This window comes from Carlito syrichta, unplaced genomic scaffold (genome assembly GCF_000164805.1).
Source record: "Carlito syrichta isolate Samal-C Ts95f unplaced genomic scaffold, Tarsius_syrichta-2.0.1 Scaffold309682, whole genome shotgun sequence".
NCBI classification, from domain to species: domain Eukaryota; kingdom Metazoa; phylum Chordata; class Mammalia; order Primates; family Tarsiidae; genus Carlito; species Carlito syrichta.
In genome coordinates, this window is record NW_007253778.1 from 291,712 (window position 1) to 314,443 (window position 22,732).

Below are 22,732 nucleotides of genomic sequence, written 5' to 3' on the forward strand. Positions count from 1 at the left end.
GGTGTTCTGGGAGTTTGTGTTGAGGACAGCTGTGGTAAGATAACACAACGACATGAAACTCAAGGTGAGCTGTGAAGTACTCAGACTCAAGGGCAGACAAGGCCCTGTGGGACAGAGATGACCCCCACCTGGAACATGAGGGAAGGCTTCCTGAAAGAGGTAGCATCTTTGGTGGGCCTTGGCAGACAAGACTAGCCTCATAAAGAGGAGAGAAAAGTGCATTCCACAGTAAAAGTGCATTCCACATTCCACAGTAAGGGAAGAGCCTGAGAAAAGACCTGGAGGAGGCAAAGACTAAAGAGTGTGCTCATGAGGGCTGAGGGTGTGAAGGGCTTTGAATGCTCACCTGTGGTAATTCTGTAACTGAGGAGTTCTGGGCAGAGAGGTGACAGGATTAAACAGGGCTTAGGGAAGCTCCCCTGGCTGTCCAGGAGAGAATGTGTGGAAGGGCCCACCTGGAGATCAGCTGCAGGAATCAGGTAAGAGAGGAGACCTACTAGAGCAGTCATGGGGGTGGGGGGTGGAGAAAAGGGGCTGGAAGGGGATTGCATGACTGGGTACTCCGTGGTGCTTCTCATGGGAGAGGAAGCAGGCTTGTTTGGGATAATGGTGAGTTGCAGTGAAAACATGTTAAGTTTGAGGTGCCCAAGGGCCTTCCATAGAAGGGAGCTGTTTATTCAGACATTTCACCTGCAAATATTGAGAGAAAGGCTTAGAAGACGGTGTGAGTCAGCAAAGTGGAGGGAGAGGGTTCACACGTGTTGGGGAGGGCAGGGGTTGGGGATGCTTCTGCTAAGACAGGGAGGCCTTGAAGATGTCCACTGCAGATGAGGATAGATGAGGGTAGGCAGGACTGAGGGAAGGAGTCTCATTGTTTTTTCCCCGATGACATCCTCAGCACTTTTAACCTGCAGGTCCCTGGGAGTGGAGATATGTGTCCCTACAAGCAGCCACAGAGGGAATGCCCTAATTAGCATTTCACCCAACTCAGTCACTATACAGAACATTCAGAAAACTCTTAGAACATTCAGAAAATTCTTTCTTTTTTTTTTGAGTCAGAGTCTCATTCTGTCACCCACAGCCACCACAGCCTCATCCTGCTGGACTCAGGCAATCCTTCCACCTCAGTCTTCCAATTAGCTGGAACTACAGGCACGTGCTACCATGCCCGCTAATTTTTTTATTTATTGTAGAGATGAGGTCCCCCCATGTTGCCCAGGCTGGTCTCGAACCCCTGGGGCTCAGGCAATCCTCTCGCCTCAGTCTCCCAAAGTGCTGAGATTGCAGGCTTGAGCCACTATGCCGGGACCAGAAAATTTTTCCGAATTTTTTTTTTCCAGCAGAGGAAAAACAATAGCTCTTCCCTTCCAGGACATCACCAGGAATAGCATGAGCCACTGGGTCATTGCCCTCTTCACACTGCAGTCCATGTATAAAAGTACAAAAAGTATAAAAGCTATAGTGAAGAGGGTAGCATGGTTGAAAACACAGGGACACTGGGGCCACCTCCTGGACATCTACCCCACAGCTGTGCTTAGCTGCCATTGGCACCCTGTCCAAGATGACTTGCCAGCCCTGATCAGGCTCTGCAGATGGCTATGTGCCAGCTCCCCACTGAAGCAAAGGCTCTGGGCCCCCACACGTGCCTCTTGGGACTCTCAGCCATGCAGAAAGTCATCTCCAGTCATCAGAGTCGGGAGCAGCCAGGCGCGAGTCATTCAGCAGCTGGTCCTGGCTCAGCATTGTCTGAAAGGACAGCCGAAGGGGCAGTTTAACAGGGTTTTGGCCAAGGCTGCCCTGCGGCAGCTACATGGGAAGCAAAGGGGCACTGGATATGGTCTACATTTGACCCAGTGCCCCATAAATTTATGGTATTCCAGGAACTCTGAGTGCTGGGTCAGAATAAACAATACTATTAAGATAAAATTGCTTGCTTAGAGGTGCACTTGCTATTTCAAGGCCACCAAAGGCCTATTTGAGTTTTGTGGGTTTTTTTTGAATCTCACTCTGTTGCCCAAGCTGGAGTGCAGTGGCACACTCATGGCCCCCACAACCTCGACCTGCTGGGCTCAGGCGATCCTTCTGTCTCAGCCTTCCAAGGAGCCAGCACTACAGATGTGTGCTACCAAGCCCATCTAATTTTTTGATTTATTGTAGAGATGAGGTCTCGCTAAGTTGCTCAGGCTGGTCTCAAACCTCCGGGCTTAAGCAATCCTCTCACCTCGGCTTCTCAAAGTGCTGGGATTACAGGCTTGAACCACTGCGCCCAGCCCCTACTGGAGATCTTAAGGACAAGGACGGAGAGATTCCTTTCAGTGTGTGAGCTAAGAAATAAAAACGTTGACTACAAATGATCCTGCTTGGATTTAGGAAGACTTTTCTGTCTTGTCCTTGGAACCAGGGAGACTTTCCCATCATTGTCCTATCTTCTAAATGTGCCTTGGTAGATCAGCAAAGAAAGTGTAGAGCAGGGGCTCCAATGTGGACAGATGCTACAGCTCAGTACTAAAGGGCCCTGAAGTTACAGGATCTCAAAAACAAATCTGTGCTCTGTGTCTGGCCTTTTACTGCCAGCCCTAGTCTGCCTAGAAGCCTGGCGAGGAGGTTCTTAGCCCTGCTCTGTAGATAACTAAGCCAAGGCTTAGAGAGAAAATGACATGACATGCCCAAAGTCCCAGAGTTAGTAAAGACACAGAAGGGACTTGAGCCTCGCTCCAAAGCTGCTCCTCTTCCCCTGAGACCAAGCTGCCACTCCATGATATGGTTTGTCCTCTTGGGCATGCCAAGATGCACTCGCATGCCTGTGGTTATCCATGAAGTCAGATGCATGATAGGAAATGCCTGTGTCTCATGGGTTGAGTACAGAGTAGTGTCCACTAGGCCAGAGCTGTGGTCTGGGCTTTGGGCTGATGAGGAAGGTGGTCCAGAGCTGCTAAGTATCTTGATTTCCTTACCAGTTCGGAGACTGGGAAGAAGACCTGAGGCCCAGCATGCTTTAGCTGGCTTCAGCTAAAGGCCCATGAGCCTCCCCGATGCCCTCAGGGGCTCAGAGTCCAGCAACAGGCCAATGGAGAAAGCTGCTTTAGGGCTGGCTCAGGCTCAGGCTCTGACCCCAGTACCCAGAACCATTTTTTGCTCCCCTGGGGCCTTCTGTACCACCCACATCAAACTCATTGGGCCTCCTGGGCACCAGTCTAACTGTGGGGAAAGGGTCAGAGTCCTACCGTAAGGCGGTGAATGTCTTGGGAGAGGAGCCCTATCTGCGTCACGGTGCCTTCCGAAGGTGCCATCTGTAAAATGGGCAGCAGCCTGGTCAGTACACAAGGATGCAGCTCATGACCTGCAGAGTTGGTGGCATGCTGGTCCTGTCCTGCTTGGGCCTGGCTTCTCAGGGGCATGCTTCCCTGGAGGGATGGGCAAGGAGTGCGCTAGGCCATGAGGAGTGACAGGTGGGTGGAGCACACGCTGCTTCTGATTTGAGGAAAAGGTGTCAACATCCCACACTGCATGCAGACCTCTCCTGGGGCTTCATCTGGCATTGGCACTCAGGGTGCAGGCAGGGTCTGTCAGAAGCAGCCCTTCTGCACGTGCTCAGTGTTTCAGCTATTTCCAGGAGGAGAGAACAGCAGGAGTGAAGGCCTTCAGGATGCTGAATGGACTCACAATTCCCAGACACCAACAGACGCCCAGACACTAATGCCCTGGTATAGGTGGGCATCCTTTCCTCACTACTCAGGACCCTCCCTCCCAACTCTCCCCCTGCTCCTTTTTCCCCACACCTATTTAGATGCTGTAGATTTGGAAGCATCTTCTGTAAGGGCATCAAGTGTAATTGTTTGTTTTACAGGTGAGAAAATTACAGCGCACAAAAGGAACGGAACTTGCTTGAGGCTGCACAATTAGTGGCAAAACAACTCCATGCAGGTTTTGAAAATAGGCACATGCAGAGATTCTCTCACCAGGACATGATGAGAAAAAAGGGGCAAAGTGTGCCCTGGCTGGCTTTGCAGATGCAATGGCTGCTGTCAGCCTGAATGAGCACCTGTCATCCAGTTGACCTGGGCACCAGGATCAAACACTAGAGCTGCCAGCTGGCAAGCTTGTGCCCACATCTCTCACCCCAGGGGAGGTAGAAGCCTATGGCAACAGGCCATGTCTGAGGCTGTTGGTAGCTTCAGAAGCAAATCTTAGCATTGCCTCCATTTAGAACAGAATCAGAGTGCCACAATGGGGTCATCAGGCCCTGCCCTGGCCGTCAGACAGTTATGACGTGGCTGTTATTCTTCTGTGGATGAGGTCCAGGGGACTCAGTGGAGCCAAACGCTGCCCGGGGGTGAACTGGAATCTCATAAGCAAGAGCCCAGACTGGCAAGTCACGTCTCTCCCTCAGTCCCCGGCCAGACAAGGCCCATCTGGAGGACCCATTATCAATGAGTCAGCTCTAAATCAAGAAGACAGATCTCTTCCAGCTCTGCCAGCACAGAGAGACCAACCCTCGCCATGGTTATGAGCCTGGCTAAGTCAGTAACAGAGAAACTGGCAAAACAGGAAAGGACAGAGAGTCTTTCCAGCAAGGCTGTCCTTCTTGTCTCCCCACCACCCCCTTCACTAGGGGACTTGTGCCACTGAAATGGGAACCAACTTTGGGATCTGCAAAACAGATGTGACCTACAGTCAGAATGTGCAAGAAAGGCAAAGTCCCCCTCTGCTTCACAGAGGGAGCTGCAGCCTGGAGCAGGGAGGCCACAGACCTCCTTTGAAGGATGTAGGGGGAGGGGTCACTCCTTGTTCCACCCCACTTGGCAAATCCTTCATGTGCCCCTGGCTGAGAACAGGCTCAGTGCCATCGATTCCTTAGCTGCGCAACCAGTAAGACTCCATCTCCAGCTAGGCCCAGCTTTCTTCCCCTAGCAAGATTGATCTGTTGCACTGTTTGCTTTCTACATAAATATTGCTTTTATTACTAGAAAGAAGCGACCACCTCTGTAGTAAGGCACAACACAATTCCATTGTCATTATGGCAGATGTCCCTGCTGCTCGCCCCTTTGATCTCAGCTGAGACTGTAGCCCACAGGCTTAAGGCACTTAAGCTTTTTCCGCATCTGAAGCACAGGAAGGTGCCTGAGAGCTGAGCTTTGTGGGAGTGTCCATGGTCTCTGGACCTGTGCCCAAGTTCATGTGTTTTCACTGGTGCTGAAGATGGTTATCAAGAATTACTAAAAATGTAAAAGTGTCTTTCCTCCTGCATCCACCTTTGGCAATACTCCCCAGAGTTTGGCCTCTCGGCAAAGGTGCAACTCCATATCCTGGCCACCCTCAGCATTCCAAGAGAGACTGGCCCAGGGGCACACAATTGCTGGAATGTTCTCTGCGAGTCATGCACACGTGCAGGGGGTGAGGTGCAGTTATGCGGTGACACACATGGTGTTACTGTGAACTCTCAGGGTGTACAGAGAAGGCAGGTGACAAGAGCATCAGCTAATCTGTCCCACCTGGTCCAGCCCATCCAGTTCAGGGGCATCAAGGGGGCTGAGGCCCCGGTAGCCACTGTAGACCCTGTGACTGTCACCAACACTGTCACTGGGTTCCATCGGGCAAATGTAGTCTGTCGATTCATCGAACTTCTTTTTTCTCATGTTTCCAAAGTGTGAAAATCCTAGTTTCCTTGGCTAAAACACAGCAAATATAAGATTATGAGAAGGGGATTATAAAGCCAATGTGCATATATGACTGACAATACATTTAAGAACATGCCCAGGAGAAAAATAACTAGGCAAACTGCTTTTAGAAAACTCTGAACAAAACAGAGCTCCTATAAGCAACTTTCTGCTGGGGAAAGGACAACAGATAATCTTGAACATTCAAGCTGCTTCTGCAAGACTCTGTGCCTGAAACTCATGCCTGACTGCCTCACCAGTGACTTTCTATTTCCACAGATGGACTGAGAGTTCCTACAGAATGTCACGGGCTGCACTTGAGGCCATGCTGAGAGAATTAACTTGCTGCACCACAGCTGCTGGCCCCACCTGGGGGAGCATCCCCTTCCTCTCTTGGCACCCAGCGTCCTCAAAAAGCACTTTGAACAGCCCTATGTTCCTCCTTGTTCTATTTTTTTTTTTTTTTTTGAGTTGGAGTCTCACTCTGTCGCCCAGACTGGAGTGCAGTGGCTGCTCCCGGCCACTGCAGCCTCGACCTGCTGGGCTCCAGCAATCCTCCCGCCTCAGCCTTCCAAGTAGCTGGAACTACAGGCGCGTGCTACCACACCTGGCTAATTTTTGATTTATTGCAGAGATGAGGTCTTGCCAAGTTGTCCAGGTGGGTCTCGAACCCGGGGGCTCAGGCAATCCACTCACCTCAGCCTCCCAAGGCGCGGGATTACAAGGAGCCCGGCTCCTCCTTGTTCTAGGTTTACCCACCCAGCACTGTTTCTGCCTGACTCCCCCAGACACACTTCCTGTCCTACTCCTTTGTGGAAGGAGGTCTGTGTGTGAGTTGTAGCTGGACCCAAGGCATCAACACTGCTGGGGACAGGACAGCCTGGCCTCTAGAGACTATGGGCCTGTGGTCTGGGAAGGGTGTAGTTTGAGGAAGGCATGGCTCAGGCAGGTCTAATGGGCTTTGGGGGGTTTTGGGAGCTCCAGTGAGTAGTACTGGTGCTTGGACAACTTTGGGACCTCTGAACAGCTGTGTGCTGGCCACCAAACAGAATGAGACAAACCTGCGAACAGCAGCACTTCCTGTGTTGGCATGGCAGCTCTGGCCAAGACCCCATGGCACGCAGATGGGCCTGCCTGAGGGGAACTAAGATTTGGAGCTCATTTGCTTTACAAGATGAGTCATAGCAGCACTGGGATATAGGACAGTCTCCTTCCAGCACAAAGTTTCTGTGAAAAGAAACCTGTACTCTTTTTTTTTTGAGTTGGAGTCTCACGCTGTCATACTGGCTGGAGTGCAGGGGCACACTCACAGTCACTGCAGCCTCGATCTGCTGGGTTCAGGTGATCCGTCCACCTCAACCTTCCAAGTAGCTGGAATTACAGGTATGCACTACCATGCCTGGCTAATTCTTTTATTTATTGTAGAGATGAGGTCTCACCAAGTTGCCTAGGTTGGCCTCAAATCTGTGGACTTAGGCAATCTTCTCACCTTGGCCTCCCAAAGTGCTGGGATTATAGGTGTGAGCCACTACGCCTGGCCAGAAACCCGCACTCTTTTCCTTGCACTCCAGAGTGTCAGAGAATTGGCCTAAGACTGACAGACAACAGGACTATGGTGGAAGCTAAATGAGCCTCCTTGTCCAGGCTGCACACTCTGATTTGCTGCAGGCATTGAGCCATCCGCTGTACTATATGAGGGCTGGGAGGCAGGCCCCTGTGGCCCACCCAGAAAGGGTCTGACAACTCACCCGGACTTTGGCAGTGGTGGTCAGTGGTGTGTAAGCTGGAGAGGTCATTTTCTCTCGCTTTTCCTGTTCAGCCTCAGGACCAATCAGGGCATTGAATTTGGTGGTCAGGTGGCGTCTGAGGAGCGTCTTTTGTGGGGGGATATTGAGAAGCATGGCCAGGGTGTCCCCAGTGAAGCGTGGTTCCAGGATCTAAGAAAAAACCATAGACAAACCTAGCCAGGAGTGACCAAAATGGATCCGGGGCAGGATACTGAGAGATCAGCCAGTTGGGCCTTGGGGCACCTCTGGAGCAGGGGTGGGAGCTCATTATCTGGTCTGTAACACACTCCTCTCTCTGTTGCCAGCACAGGGCCTGGCTTTGAGCAGACACTAACACATTTCACAGACCAGCAGAGAACTGGGACCTCTTGGATGAGGCTGTCCCTCAGGTCTTCTCTGGATGACATCTAAGCCACCCCTTCCTCATTTCCCCTCTGGCTTTGCCACCTGACAGATCTGAGTAGCGATAAGGATCATATCACAGCAAGCAGGAAGTTGCATTTTGATGCCCTCCCCCTCACTTCCCCAACCTTTGGGAGCAGGTGGAGCTGTCTTGGTAAGTGCTGGCCCTCATGCAATCCCATTGACCTGGAATCCTCTGGGTCTGTTGCTGTTTCCATGAGGTATCTTAATTCCCAATCACAAATTCTCAAAATACTTTCTTTGAGACTTCAATTATTCAAGGGTTTCAGATGTAGGTTTGTTTTTGTTTTTGTTTTTTTTGAGTTGGAGTCTCACTCTGTTGCCCAGGCTGGAGTACAGTAGTATGTTCACAGCCACCATAGTCTTGACCTGCTGGGCTCAGGCGATCCTTCTGTCTCAGTCTTCCAAGTAGCTGGAACTACAGGCACACACCACCACACCCAGCTAAATTTTTAATTTATTTATTGTAGAGACGAGGTCTCAACAAGTTGCCCAGGCTGGTCTCGCACCCCTGGACTCAGGCAATCCTCTCACCTTGGACTCCCAAAGTGCTGGGATTACAGACTTGAGATACCACAGCTGGCCAAAGTATCTACTTTTTTTTTTTTTTACTAAAATTTATGTCTGGATTTATGTCAGAAATCAGTTTCTGAATACGCCAGTTTATACCAAGGTGGTGGGCTAATCCAAAGAGCCACTCACAATGAGACCCCCATGGACTCCACTCCCTCGAAGGTTAGGTGCATACTCTGCTAGGTCCACAGATCGCAGCCACTCCATCACTCTGTGGTTGGACCATTGAACAACTTCTGAAGGAGAAAGGTTACTCTGTGAGAGGGAGAAGGAAAGCAAAGAAGTTAGGTTTCATAGGTCCCACCATGGTCCCCTGTGAGTAACCCTGCCCCAGACACTTCACCAGAAGAGAAGACCCTAAAGCTTAGTGACCATCTACCTGAGAGCCTCCCCAGTTTCCAAGAAATAGAGCTCTCACTGAATCTTGTGGGATCTTCTGCACTGAGATATCTGAATACAGAATATTGTTATTCCCCAAATTTCTAGTTAATTTTAAGCCAAATAAATGAGGAAATATATAGTTATTCATTCACTGATTCAACAGAACTTTAAAGATGACTGTCAGTTAGGAGCCAGGTGTTCTATAGACAAAAGATCTCATTAGCGTGGCTAAACTTTCTAGGGGAGCACACATTAAGGTACTTATACCTAAGTGCCCTCACGTGGCATCATGGTCTTCAAAATGCCCAGCGCTGTGCCTGACATATACAAGGCATTCAAAACATGTTTGTTGAATAGGGAGGAAATAGGAGCTGGAGAGCAAAGGTAGGTGTTTTTAATCTTCCAGGAAGCTGAGTTAATCTTTCAGCAGGGTTAGACTTAGTTCCCAGGAAGAGAGGAAATAGGATGTGACTGACAACCTTCAGCTTCAGGCCCACCAAGAAAACTCTGAGGTTCATGGAACATTATCAAGTATTTTACCATGATATGGGGTGTTGTTATCTACCTACACTATTTCCACTCTAGTAAGACCTGCTCATGAATCTCCTGCATACCTGGGCCTGGAAGTCAGTTAATTTTGTATCTAGAAGTAGGAAAATCTGTTGTGAAATCTCTGGTTCTTTTTGGGCTCCTCTTCCTCCTCTAGCTCTTCTCTTGTCTTCTCTGTCTACTGTGACACCCATTTTTCCTTTTTGTCTCTTCCATCCACTCTCCTCTGCCCCATCTTCTCATTTCTTTTAATTATTGTGATGACTTTGAAAGACTTGTTGCCACTACCCTCTGGTCCAAAGCATGTGTCTTACCAAAGGAAGGTGGGAGTTTGGAGGTCTATGACTGTTATGAGACACAAAGTACAGGCATCAGGGTGTTTTGGGTATCATGAAGCCCTAGCAAAGAAAAGGCCCCCTTTCAGGCACTGAGACTGGAAAGGTAGCCATTGTGTGACAATGTCATTCTTGTTTTCTCATGCTCCGTGATTCAGGTGTTCTGGCCCAGGGCTACTGGCAAGATACTATCCTCCCCTCACCTCATCCGCGGGCCGCCGGTGCAGGCAGTGGGGGTTGAACTTGTTGACATGTAGTACGTGAATGGCACATTTGATGCTGAGATGATGTAGTTGGCTGGTGACTTTTAAAAAGAGTAGATCATTCTGGAAGAGGAAAGTTTTGGTTGATGAAACTAGAGTTTCCAAGGTGACAAAAGACCCCTGAGGTCCCTTTTCAGACCAAGCACAGACAAGTTAACTACATCCCAGAAAGGTGCACATGGACAACTTTTCTTACCACATTGGTTTGTACTTTGCTACTTGGGACCTCTTTTGTGACAAGTGATACTATTTCAAAGCCTTAAGAATATGAGAACAGAGGTGGAAACAAGTATAAAATAATCACCATGGGTACACCTGAGCTGAGTGCTCCCAGGGACAACTGAAATCTTTAAAGGAAAAGTCCTTACCACAGTTAGGTACTGCAGCATTCGCCCATCAACTCTGGATTCATGAAACTGGTCTTTGTACTGGGGTAAGCCAATGTCATCAAGCCACCCTACAAACACAGAAAAAAAAGATGTATCAGAATTCATAAGAGTGGTAGAAGGCAGATACCCAAAAAAGAGGACAGGTTATCATTTTGAGGTTCCAGTTTTATTTCCCAAAAGTTTAGCAATTCCTCTGTCTTTTACAAGGAGACATCTATCTTTGAAGCACACATTTAACAGGGAAATTCTTTCTACCCTTAGTTACTGCCAAAAGCGTACTTATTACATATATGCCTGTCCTTACGTGTCACCCAAATATGGTCCAGCAGGGCAGACTTCTCCTCCTGCTTGGTATTGATGGCTTTCACTGCTAAAATCAGCTTCTTCCTGTGAAGAGGGTGCTTAATTCCTAGTTCCTGAAATTAAAAGATGAATACCAGATGTAAAATTCTGGCAGACAGTTTGGTCCTCAGAGGATACTCTAAGGTCTAGATGGAGATGCTCTGAGGGTGTGGCAATGGTCTCTGCACAGTGCCCTGGGATGGCACCTGCAGCTACAGAGGGGATTTTCTGCTTCCTCCTTCCATCCTGTGTGTAGGAGGGTTGGAGTAGGAGGCTTACTTCTCCAAGCATTGGTTTGGGGAGAAATGGGAGCCTTTTAGCTCCAAACTCAGTCCTCCTTACCTTTTCCATGTCCTGAGGGGTGGCTGTCAGTAATGTGTGGCCGGAAGACACCCACTGCCTGGCAAAGATCACATACTGAGCCAGGCCAAAGTCTTCTAGCCATGTGCACACACGCTCTGTGCTCCACTGGGCAAAGGGGGCGTTGGTGTCACTGGATTGCAAGAAAATAGCATGTTCTTATTAGTGGGAGAGCCTGAGGATCTGAATTGAATCACATCTCACAAAAAGGAACAATTCTTTTTTTTGAGTTGGAGTCTCACTCTGTCACTCAGGATGGAGGGCAGTGGCATGCTCACGGCCACCCCAGCATTGACCTGCTGGGCTCCGGCAATCCTTCTGCCTCAGCCTCCCAAGTAGCCAGAACTACAGGCACACACTACCATGCCTGGCTAATTTTTTGAGGGAGATTTATTGTAGAGACAAGATCTTGCCAAGTTGCCTGGCCTGGTCTTGAACCCACGGGCTCAGGCAATCCACTCGCCTTGGCCACCCAAAAGGAAAAATTTTCAAACAAACAACTGTAATCATGGCATTTCATTGAACAAAATTCCACTGCAATGCTCTTTTGAGGTAGACCCTAGAGTTTCCTTGGTAACACACAGTCTGAATTTCAAATCTCAGGTCACTTAGAGCCTGGGGCAGACTATATGATTCTCCTGAGACCATGTTTACAAGTGGTAGGTCCACATGCATACATGCCACAAGACCAGAGCTGAGACCTCATTAGGACGAAGATTCATAACTAAATTATCTTTTCAATAAGGTTCAGTACTCTTTTTTTAGAAAAATGCTTAGAAAACTAGAAAAAGAAGGTCAGTTCTCTAAAATTAAAAAAACAACCATAACAACAAACTAAAAACCTTCCAATCAATAACCACTAATGCCTTATTTATTATGAATAAAACACGAGGGGCATTCACATTAAAGTTGATAAAAAGAAAATATGTTTTTAAAATCAGTACTCAGTACTAATAATACTAGTCTGAGAGTTGTACTCAGTATAAGAAGAGAGAAAGAAAGAACAAAGAGTAGAGCCATTAGAAAGGTAGAAATAAAAGACAGTTGTTCTGGCTGGGCACGGTGACTCAAGTATATAATCCCAGTACTTTGGGAGGCTGAGGCAAGAGGATTGCCTGAGTCCATGGGTTCGAGACCAACCTGGTCAGTTTGGCGAGATCTCATCTCTACAATAAATCAAAAATGGCCAGGCATGGTAGTACATGCCTATAGTTCCAGCTACTTGGAAGGCTGAGGTGGAAGAATCACCTGTGGTGGCCATGAGGGTGCCACTGCACGCCAACCTGGGCGACAGAGAGAGACTCTGACTCAAAAAAAAAAAAAGAAAGCCATTCTTTTCAGATGACAAGACTGCCCACCTAGAAAACTCAAGAGAAGTAAGGTGGCTGGCTATGAATACACACATATATACACATGTAATATGTATATTACATACTAAAATAAAAAATTTTCTACATACTATCAATGCACAGATACTAATGCTTTAGTTAAAAAAAATTTTAAAAATTCTATTCATAGTAGCCAAAATGATAAAACATTTAGGAACTGTCTTGACAAGAGACATGTGGGCCCTGTGTGACTATGTGTGGGGCGTGGGAGGTGGGGAAAGGTGTTGACTACAACACTCAACTAAGCAACATAAAAAAAGACATCAATAAGTGAAGAGCTGGATCATGTTCCTAGACAGGTCGACTGGGTTTTATAAAGCCATTAATTCTTAAAGACATCAATTTTTCATTTAAAGTGTGAATATAAGCCGGGCTCGGTGGCTCAGCCTGTGATCCCAGTGCTTTGGGAGGCTGAGGTGAGTGGATTGCCTGAGCCTGCGGGTTTGGACCCACCTGGGCAACTTGGTGAGACCTCATCTCTACAGTAAGTCAAAAATTAGCTGGATGTGGTAGCACACACCTGTAGTTCCAGCTGCTTGGAAGGCTGAGGCGGAAGAATTGCCGGAGCCCAGCAGGTAGAGGCTACAGTGGCCGGGAGCGGCCACTGCTCTCCAGTCTGGGTGACAGAGTGAGACTCCAACTCAAAAATTAAAAATAAATAAATAAATAAATAAATAAATAAATATAGTGTGAATATAATAGCATGCTACGAAATCCCACTGGAGTCTTCTTTTTGGTTTGAGAGAGTATGTGTTGACAGAGCAACTTTATATTCATTTTCAAAAATAAGTGGGGATTTATGGAATTTTTTTTTTTTTTTTTGAGTCAGAGTCTCACTCTGTCACTCAGGCTGGGGTGCAGTGGGCATGTTCACAGCTACCACAGCCTCGACCTGCTGGGCTCAGGCGATCCTTCCGCCTCAGCCTTCCAAGTAGCTGGAACTACAGGAGTGTGCTACCACACCTGGTTAATTTTTTTATTTATTGTAGAGACGAGTTCTCACCAAGTTGCTCAGGCTGGTCTTGAATCCCTGGGCTCAGGCGATCCTCTTGTCTCCGCCTCCAAAGTACTGGGATTACAGGCATGAGCCACCGTGTTCAGCGATTTATAGGATATTAAAGACTAGATATTTGGATTCCTTCCAGGAAAATACCTCTAACATATTAGAATTTTAAAATAAATATATTTTTGAATGCCTGGCTGAGTTGTTCTTAAAGTAAGAGAATACCTTAAAGGATCAAAATAATAAGAAAGTACTATTCTAGAACAAATGCTAGAGATGATGTACACCTTGGGGTAGGAACTGATTGTGCATGGCCTGGAGCCTGGGTTTTAATGGGTCCTGAATTGGTGAAAATCCAAGTTTTATAAGGCCTGGAACTCACAAAATCTGGGTGTCTTCTTTAAGAATAAAATTTAAATATAGAGTTAGAAGCAAAGTGATTATTTGTTTAGAAAGGGAAAACAAATCACAAAAAAATTACAAATTTAGCAAAACTGAAAAATCATCATAAAATACAAATTTTTGTTTGTTTGTTTGAGTAGGAGTCTCACTCTGTCACCCAGGTTAGCATACGGTGGCATCCTCATGACCACCACAGCCTCGACCTGCTGGGCCCAGGTGATCCTTCCACTCCAGCCTTCCAAGTAGCTGGAACCACAGACATGTGCCACCACGCCTGGCTAATGTTTTTTTTTAGTTTATTGTAGAATGAGTTCTTGCCAAGTTGCTCAGGCTAGTCTCGAACTCCTGGACTCAGGCAATCCTCTTGCCTCCAATTCTCAAAGTGCTGGAATTACAGGCGTAAGCCACCGGGCCTGGCTAAAATCCAGAAAAATTAATCATTTTATTAGATAGAAAGTACTTATACTTCTGTATTACTCTTTTACCCTCATATTTTCAATGCATAATCTTTGAGTGCTTCTTCATATGTCTACAACTCCTTAATATTTTCTAAGAGAACAGATGGCTAAATCATTCTTTTTTTTAGCATGACTGGTCTATCCATCTCTCTCTCTCTCTCTCTCTCCCTCCCTATTTTTTTTTTTGAGTCGGGGTCTCATTCTGTCAGCCAGGCTAGAGTGCAGGGGCATGATCATAGCTCACCACAGTCTTGACTTCCTGGGCTCAGGAGATCCTTCTTCCTCAGGCTCCCAAGTAGATGGGATTACAGGCACCATAGTGGACTAATTTTTTTTTTATTTTTATTTTCTGTAGAAACGAGGAAGTCTTGCTATTTTACCCAGGCTGGTCTCGAACTCCTGGGCTCAAGCAGTCCTCCTGCCTCAGCCTCCCAGAGTGCTAGGATTACATGTGTGAGCCACCATGCCTGGCCAATATATATTTTTATGATAATATTTTAAAACAAAAAAAGTTTTGGTTTCACAATTTATAATTGGTATTGTCATGTGCATTTTTAGGATCATTTAATTTAAATTTAGGAAAACCTCTAGCAAGTGTTCTTTATACGTGAGTGGTAAAACTACATAGCATTCAAGTTTTCTAATGCTGTGACTAAGTGACTAATCTTAAACTTTCTTTTTTTTTTTTTGAGTTGCAGTCTGACTCTGTTGCCCAGGCTGGAGTGCAGTGGCATGCTCATAGGCACCCCAGTGTCAACCTGCTGGGCTCAGGCAATCCTTCCGCCTCAGCCTTCCAAGAAGCCAGAACTACAGGTGGGCGCTACTACACCCGGCTAATTTTTTATTTATTGTAGAGGACAAGGTCTCCTCAAGTTGCCCGGGTGGGTCTCGAACCCCTGGGTTCAAACAATCCCCTCGCCTTAGCCTCCCAAAGTGCTGGGATTACAGGTTGAGTCACCGCGCCTGGTCTAACATTCTTTGAATTGATAATATTCATGAACCATTGTGTCTTCTGTGTCTTTGTGGCAGTAGCGTGAGTTTTTTTTTTTTTTTTTTTTTTGAGTTGGAGTCTCGCTCTGTTGCCCAGGCTGGAGTGCAGTGGCACACTCACAGCGAGCCCAGAGTCAACCTGCTGGGCTCTGGCAATCCTTCCACCCCAGCCTTCCAAGTAGCCGGAACTACAGACGCATGCTACCACGCCTGGCTATTTTTTGATTTAGAGACGACGTCTCGCCAAGTTGCCCGGGCTGGTCTCGAACTCGTGGGCTCAGGCAATCCACTCGCCTTGGCCTCCCAAAGTGCTGGGATTATAGCTGAGCCACCGAGCCCAGCCAATAGCCTGAGTTTTATGTTATCTCTGTCAATGTCAGTATATCATGTAAAATCAGCAAGAAATTTCAATATTTTCTAATGCATTCATATGACTCACTTTATATGAACAACTATGTGGGAACATATTTACTACTTCTGTTTAAAGATTATTTCTTGCTCTTAGCGAATTACTGCTTTTGGTATGATCTGGAATTTTTTTTGTTTATAAATTGTTCCTTAATGTGAAAAGTAACTTGTCTCGATTCAATGCTCATTTTATAACTTTTATCTTCTACTTGGTTTTTATTTTATTCATTTTCTTATTTCTGGAAATTGGAAAAGACAAGCATTCTATAGATCAGAGTGACATTTAAGCTCTGAAGCAGAAAAAAGTGTTTTTGTGATCATATGAAAACCTCTATCCTATAGACCTTTTCAAAACAACCTGGAGCTCTCGTCCCCATCTTTAGCAGTCTTTCCATTCTACTGTGCTGTTCCTACAGTATCAGACCCAGCTTCTGCACCTCTTCACAGCTTCTCTCAGTTCAAGGGTCTTCCATACTCTCAGCTAGTGACATGGCTGAACATGCTAGGATATAATTTAGAAATCATAGAGAAGCTCCCTTTCAAACACAACCAAAACATTTTTATTTTTTTTGGACCAATTCCAAAACATCCTTTCAAACTGCAGTGAAGATGATGTAATGAAGATTTATCAAATGTGCCATTCCCATGGTAGGCGGAGAGCACATGGCACATTTATAATTATAAACACTTCATTAGTGACTACAGAGTGTTGGGTAAATTAGCACAGTAAGCAGAAATAATCCTGGAAGTCATTTGTACACTAGGAAAGCTAGTTAACTAAACCAAACATGACATGGCTGCAAGCCACACATATATATATATCCCACTAAATTCAAATTATATGGATCCCCAACTCAGTGTCCCCTTAGCCAGTCCCAAAAAATCCCTCTGGTTACTCCAACATCATCTGATATAGGGGACAGTGTAGACCAAGGGAAAGTTGGAGTAAAGAGTCAGAGTCTTAAAAATGGCATTGTTAGGTCAGGCTCGATGGCTCAGCCTGTAATCCCAGCTCTTTGGGAGGCCGAGGGGGGTGGACTGCCTGAGTCCATGGGTTCGAGACCAGCCTGGGAAACTTGGTGTTATCTCATCTCTACAATAAAAAAAAAAATGGCCAGGCATGGTAGCATGCCTGTAGTTCTGGCTACTTGGAAGGCTGAGGTGGAAGGATCGCCAGAGCCCAGCAGACTGATGCTGTGGTGGCTATGAGTGTGCCACTGCATTCCAGCCTGGGCGATGGAGTGAGACTCCAACTTAAAAAACAAAACAAAACAAACATGGTATTGTTTAAAACACCTTACTTATGCAGATTTTCAAGACACCTGGCCCTGTCATTACAGTGAATGATCCTCTATGGACCCTGGAAGGGGCCCATACAAGTGAGGACCCTTGAAGCTTAAGCTTCTTTCCATTTATGATAAATCTGACCAACCATGAATATGGGGAAAAGACAATAAAATGGGGGCCCAAAGCAGGGAAGTAGTCTAATTGGAGACCCGTCATAAAACCAGAGTTGAAGGACAACACACTCAGTAGACCAACTCAGAAAGAAACCCTCCAGAAAGATGGGATCCAGTTGTGTGTCTCTGGAAACTGTTTGCCTTGAACATTATACTTTACTGTTTTCTCTTAGAAATAAGCAGACAAAAAATAACTTCTAATAAGCTCACATACTAAAATATATTCCCAAACAGATAATTCAAATACAGTTTTTAAAAATCATGGAAGAAAATTTAAAACAAAGTAATGAAAAAAATCATAAAGGAAAAGTTGATGAACCTCATTATATAGATGTATTTATTATATATAAATATAAAAATTCCACGTATCAAAGTATCACAAAAGTTAAATTCCACCACAAATCTAAAAATATTTCATCACAATGATTAGACATGACTTAATATTTTAATATAGAGAGAACAGACAGAAATCTATAAGAAAGATGTTTTAATTAAGTAATAATGGACAAAAATGCAGACAAAAAGAGTTAAACTGACAAACATGAAAATTAAATTACCCAGTAAAAGTGTAATTTTTTGGAGGTCTGTAAAAGTAGAGAAAGTCAAGCAAAGAAAAATTTAAAAAATTAAAGCTGACAAAGATAAGCAGTACTGACTGGAATGTAAATCAGCAAAACCTTGGCCAGGGAGGAAAAAGACAATAAAATTTGTATTTCCAGAATCACAGAGAGTTTCTGTAAAATATTACTATCAAATATTATATTTTAAAAAGCAATTGTTTCATTGGAATAAAGCCTGGAGGCTTTCTGTAACAAAACACTTTTCCTCCAAGAATATTAATGATAATGCTTTTTTTTTTGAGTTGGAGTCTCACTCTGTCGCCCAGACTGGAGTGCAGTGGCCGCTCCCAGCCACCGCAGCCTCGACCTGCTGGGCTCCGGCAATCCTTCCGCCTCAGCCTTCCAAGTAGCTGGAACTACAGGTGCGCGCTACCACACCCAGCTGATTTTTTGGTTTTTTGTAGAGATGCGGTCTCGCTGCCCAGGCGGATCTCAAACCCGCAGGCTCAGGCAATCCACTCACCTCAGCCTCCCAAAGGTGCGGGATTACAGGCTGAGCCACCGAGCCCGGCTTATAATAATGCTTTTTAAAGGCTATATCTAAATATCTATAAACTTTTAATACCAGAGGATATTAGCGTACAATTGTATCAAATTTCTACTTAGTAATGCAGGTCTTTCTTTTCCATTGCAAATTCATTTTGTTACCACAGCTAGTTATGATAAGTATAACAATCTCATCAGAATCTCTTCATTCTAACTCCCTTTATCATCCATTATTCGGGTTAACAAAGCACAAAGGCATTCAAACAAAACAGCCTAGTGGCTGGAACTGCAGGTCTTCTTGTTGGCAAAAGTTCCAAACTCTGGTTGCCTCATACCCTAAAGTGACTGGTAAAATGCAAATGGCTCCCTAACCAAGCAGTCCTAATCTAGAGCCAACGCCTAAGGATCTTAAAAAAGTTTTTATACCCTGAGCCAATGATTCCCCTTCTAGAATCAATCTTTAAAGAAATAGCCAGAATTAGAACAAAGATGAATCATCTAAGCTTACTATAGTTTTCTTTTTTCAATTCAGAAAAATCAGAAAAAACAAGCAACATCTACATTGAAAAAAGTGCTAAGTAAACCAGTGATACCTAATTATGGAATACACAGGTGAGTTTTCTTCAGCTCACTTTCTCATGGCTCTGCATTGGTCTCTGACTTCTTGGACCTCATCCTTAGCTTGTCTAGCCTCTGAAAGCTAATGGTCTACATGCTCTCACATTTCATTTCAAGGCATCTGGTGTGTAATACAGGTCTGGAGATACCCATCAAAGCGTAAATGAATCTGGAAAGGTCCTGTGTCTCATAAACCCAGAGGACTGAAAAAAGCCTAGAAGCCTGAGGTTGGCAAGCCAGGGAAGGGGAGTACCATATCCATGTGCAAAATAAGCTAAGGCTCCCTTCCACAAGGAATGCAGGTCTGTAAAGAATACGATGCATTCAGGGAAAGGCTCTTCATCCTTAATTGGAATCCAGACTATGTTATTTTTGAGAAATAATATTTGAGATGTGCCCATCTTATCCAGTAATCACCTGCATTTTGCACTAGTATATGGCAATCTTGAGGGAATCAAACTTATGAGAGTTAAACTACTTTTCACATTTTGGTTAGATTTAGAATGCCACAATCCAGTCCTGTGGAAGGCCCCCACAAATACTGCTCATGGCTGAATAACTGAGACTTTAGGAAATATTCTGCTGGAGAAAATGTAATAGAGGGACTGCCTGATGGGGAGAGAAAATGGAAAGGGGTTTCCCCAAAACAAGGAGTAAGACTTGAAGGAACACTCTCAGAGCAGGGAGGTCAAAAGAAAGAAGGGTAGAGTTAGTAACCGGAGGGTGTTTACCAGGGATACCTCTGGAGAAGTTTAACATTTTCTTTTCTTTTCTTTTCTTTTTTTTTTTGAGTTGAAGTCTCACTCTGATGCCCAGGCTGGAATGCAGTGGCACACTCACAGCCACTGCAGCCTCGACCGGCTCAGTTCAGGTGATCTTTCTGCCTCAGCCTTTCCAAGTAGCTGGAACTACAGGCATGCACTACCATGCCTGACTAATTTTTTCATTTATTGTACAAATGAAGTCTCACCAAGTTGCCTAGGTTGGTCTTGAACCCGTGGGCTCAGGCAATCCTCTCACCTTGGCCTCCCAAAGTGCTGGGATTATAGGCGTGAGCCACTGTGCCCAGCCAAAGTTTAACATTTTCTATGCTTTTCTATTAGTGTGTGATGGGAACAGTCATGTGAAACTTCCCATTTTTATTCCAGTGCCAACCCTTTGGTTAACGTCTTACAGGAAGTGTGGTACAGTGGGATTATGAGGGATAATGGCAGATGTGGGCGGTACCACATCCTTCTGTATGTTCTGTGTGGAGGGAAAGGGCTGACCCAGAGGCAGGTAAGAGACGAGGCTTTCTCAGATATACTAGAGGATATTGACCCTTGAATGGCAGATAGCAAGGCAGTAGCTCATGTAATTGTCATAAAACCTTTACTTGCTTTTGACTTCCACTTTGCAAATGAGGAAATGGAAGCATAGAGGGTTGTATAACTTGGCTTAGGGCTCACAGCTAGGAAGAAGTTAAGCAGAGATTCCTATCCAGGTTTAGGATTCTAGAATCTGTGCTCTTAATGGCTATACCAGGGTTTCTCAATCCAGTGTGCAAAAGCACTGCTGAGAATGGGTTACATAAGCGTGTAAAGCTGTTGAGGCACCCAGGGAGGCCCAAAGGCCCACCTCCCAACCCAGCCAGCTCCAGCTATAGGACTTCGTCCTTATCTCAGGGTACCTGTAAGCACGAGCACCATGTACACGTGTTATACGGGCAAGTTTAGGAGCTCAGCACTGAGAACTCCTGCCGTCCATCTTTGGAGGCTCTGGGACAGCCAGCACGCCTTCCCCATGCCATCCTGGCCAGGATTTCACACAGCTCTTTGTGAAAAGATCGGAGGGAGACTTACCTTTTCTGTCCCTTGGAGTCTCTGGTCCTAGAGAGTCTTGGCCCTGCAGTTGCACGGAGCCCACCTCGTCGAAACTCCGCCACCCCTGGTACGTCAGTGTTGAAATTTCCTGACTGAGTTCTCCGAATTCTGTGTGGAGAAGAATCCATAGATAAAGTCAGGGGATAGCCTGAAAGCCAGGAGTCAATGTATTCCCTCCTTTGCAAGGCCGTGGAGACCAGACCTGGGACTATGGTCAGTATTGCTTCCCCATACTTCCCTGGAGATCAAGGATCACAACCTGTGACAGATCCTCAGCCAGACTCAAGCCTGAATTCTAATCCTGCCTCTGGCATTTGGGTCACACATCATGGAGGTCAAAGTGAAATTTGATGCCTGGTAGGAGGCCCCAGTTTCTGGCTCAACTGGGTCAGCAAGTACTCTGCTTTTAAAGACTTTTCAAAAAATTTCTTAAGACACAGACTGACTCCTAAGAAGGAAGAATCTATTCTCAACCATATTTCTCCCAAAGCCCATGAAGTGCAAGTTGCAGAGACTGTTCAAGGTGTGCCTAGAATGAATGACACTTAAGGCAGCTGACTGTATTTAACGAATGTCTTTCATTAGAAGCTCTGTTTTTACTATTGTTTCAATGTCTGATAGACCAGAGGCTGTGTAGACTCTTTGCCCAGTCAAGAAGAAAATTAATTCCAAGCAATACAATTACAATCATCAGCACCAACTTACTTTCCCCAGAATTTCTTAATGCCTTTGGGACTTCGTTTACCATCTGGTGTCAGAGGAGACTGGGGACTTGATTCAGTACCCGAAGTGGATGAGAGGTCATTGGTCATGGTAGTGTTGTCCCAACCGCTTTCTGTATCTCCTGAGGTTGGAAGAGTGAAATGATATATAAATGAGAGCAAGGACATGACATTTGGAACCCTTCTCCCCCAAGCCCGGGCCATCCTTCAGTTGGAGTCCAGAGTATTTGCCCAGCTCTGCCTTCAGGACAGAAGTCCATACCAAAATTCCAGAGCCCAATAGGGACTCAGGCACACTCTAAACTTTCTCCCTGAGAAATCAGTGAGCTCAATGCTTCAAATCTGGGTGAACTAATGTCTTCAAGTTCTGAGGATTGGGTGTTCAAATACTTGTAGATGACTCCAACAAGGAGCTTGTTCTCATTTCTCAGAGGGAGATGTGGGAACACAGGCAGGATTGGGACCTTGGCTGAGTTTTTGGGAAGGGGAGGCATCAGGGTAGGGAAACAAAGGCATTCTCACTCTTCACCTCACCTGGAATGGGTACAGTACCTAATACGGGGGCACTGGCACTCCGGCCACGGTCTCCAGCCAACCAAGAAGCAGAGAAGCCACATGAAGAAACAAGAGAGGCCAAAGTCCAGCCCAACAGAGTTATGGGGAAGCAAAGAAATAAACAAAAGTGTCATCAAGCAAGAGAGAAAAACTCAAACAGAAAGAAAAAAATAATCCCATGAAGAAGGACTGGGTGAGTGGTGACTATGACTGAGAGGAGGTCTCCAGGGAGGGAGAACAGTAGGGGCTGAAGACACTGGGCCATATGCAGCTCTTGTACAGGTGCCGGGGCTCACTTAGCTCAGACCAGAATGACCCAAAACTTATGGAGTCCAGTCTGAGTGTCACTAAGGACACACTAATTTGAAGGTCCTGCAGCCAAGGGTAGAACTGGCTTTCATAAAGTCAACATATGACCTGGATCAGGGGACAGCTAGGACTCAGGAGTCAGGGGTAGGAAGACTCTGCCAGGACCAGAATATTCCCTCCTGGGACACTTTGAACCTCCTGGCTTCTGGTGGGAAAAGATGGCCCATTTTGAATGAAAAGCAGCATAAGGTCTCTGGGGTTTTGGATCTTCACCACCAAAAGAATATCTGTAGACTGACATCCTTGTCCACTGGACATTGACTCCATTTGTCTAAGGAAATGCTCTTACCTGGAGAATATATTATTCTCCTACTGGAAATAGGGAGGCTGCA

The 22,732-nt window shown here is 45.9% G+C and overlaps 1 protein-coding gene across 4 annotated transcripts in view; it reads right to left on the minus strand.

Annotated features, from left to right (window-relative positions):
• Positions 1-1,674: 1,674 nt before the first annotated feature.
• The window catches only part of PPFIBP2 (PPFIA binding protein 2), a 157,708-nt gene continuing 136,650 nt past the window's right edge, over positions 1,675-22,732 (minus strand). For 3 of the 4 annotated variants that reach the window (XM_008067521.2, XM_008067523.2, XM_008067522.1), the window contains 9 exons: positions 21,460-21,598; positions 20,734-20,862; positions 11,042-11,192; positions 10,662-10,773; positions 10,337-10,425; positions 9,909-10,031; positions 8,570-8,695; positions 7,406-7,594; positions 4,933-5,669 (listed from right to left, as the gene is read on the minus strand). In XM_008067521.2, the coding sequence (XP_008065712.1) occupies positions 5,475-5,669; positions 7,406-7,594; positions 8,570-8,695; positions 9,909-10,031; positions 10,337-10,425; positions 10,662-10,773; positions 11,042-11,192; positions 20,734-20,862; positions 21,460-21,598 (1,253 nt within the window). In that variant the 3' untranslated portion in view covers positions 4,933-5,474. Of the gene's footprint in view, positions 1,747-3,224; positions 3,291-4,932; positions 5,670-7,405; positions 7,595-8,569; positions 8,696-9,908; positions 10,032-10,336; positions 10,426-10,661; positions 10,774-11,041; positions 11,193-20,733; positions 20,863-21,459; positions 21,599-22,028; positions 22,062-22,732 lie in introns of those variants that run through there. The other variant, XM_021717324.1, reaches the window with a different exon arrangement.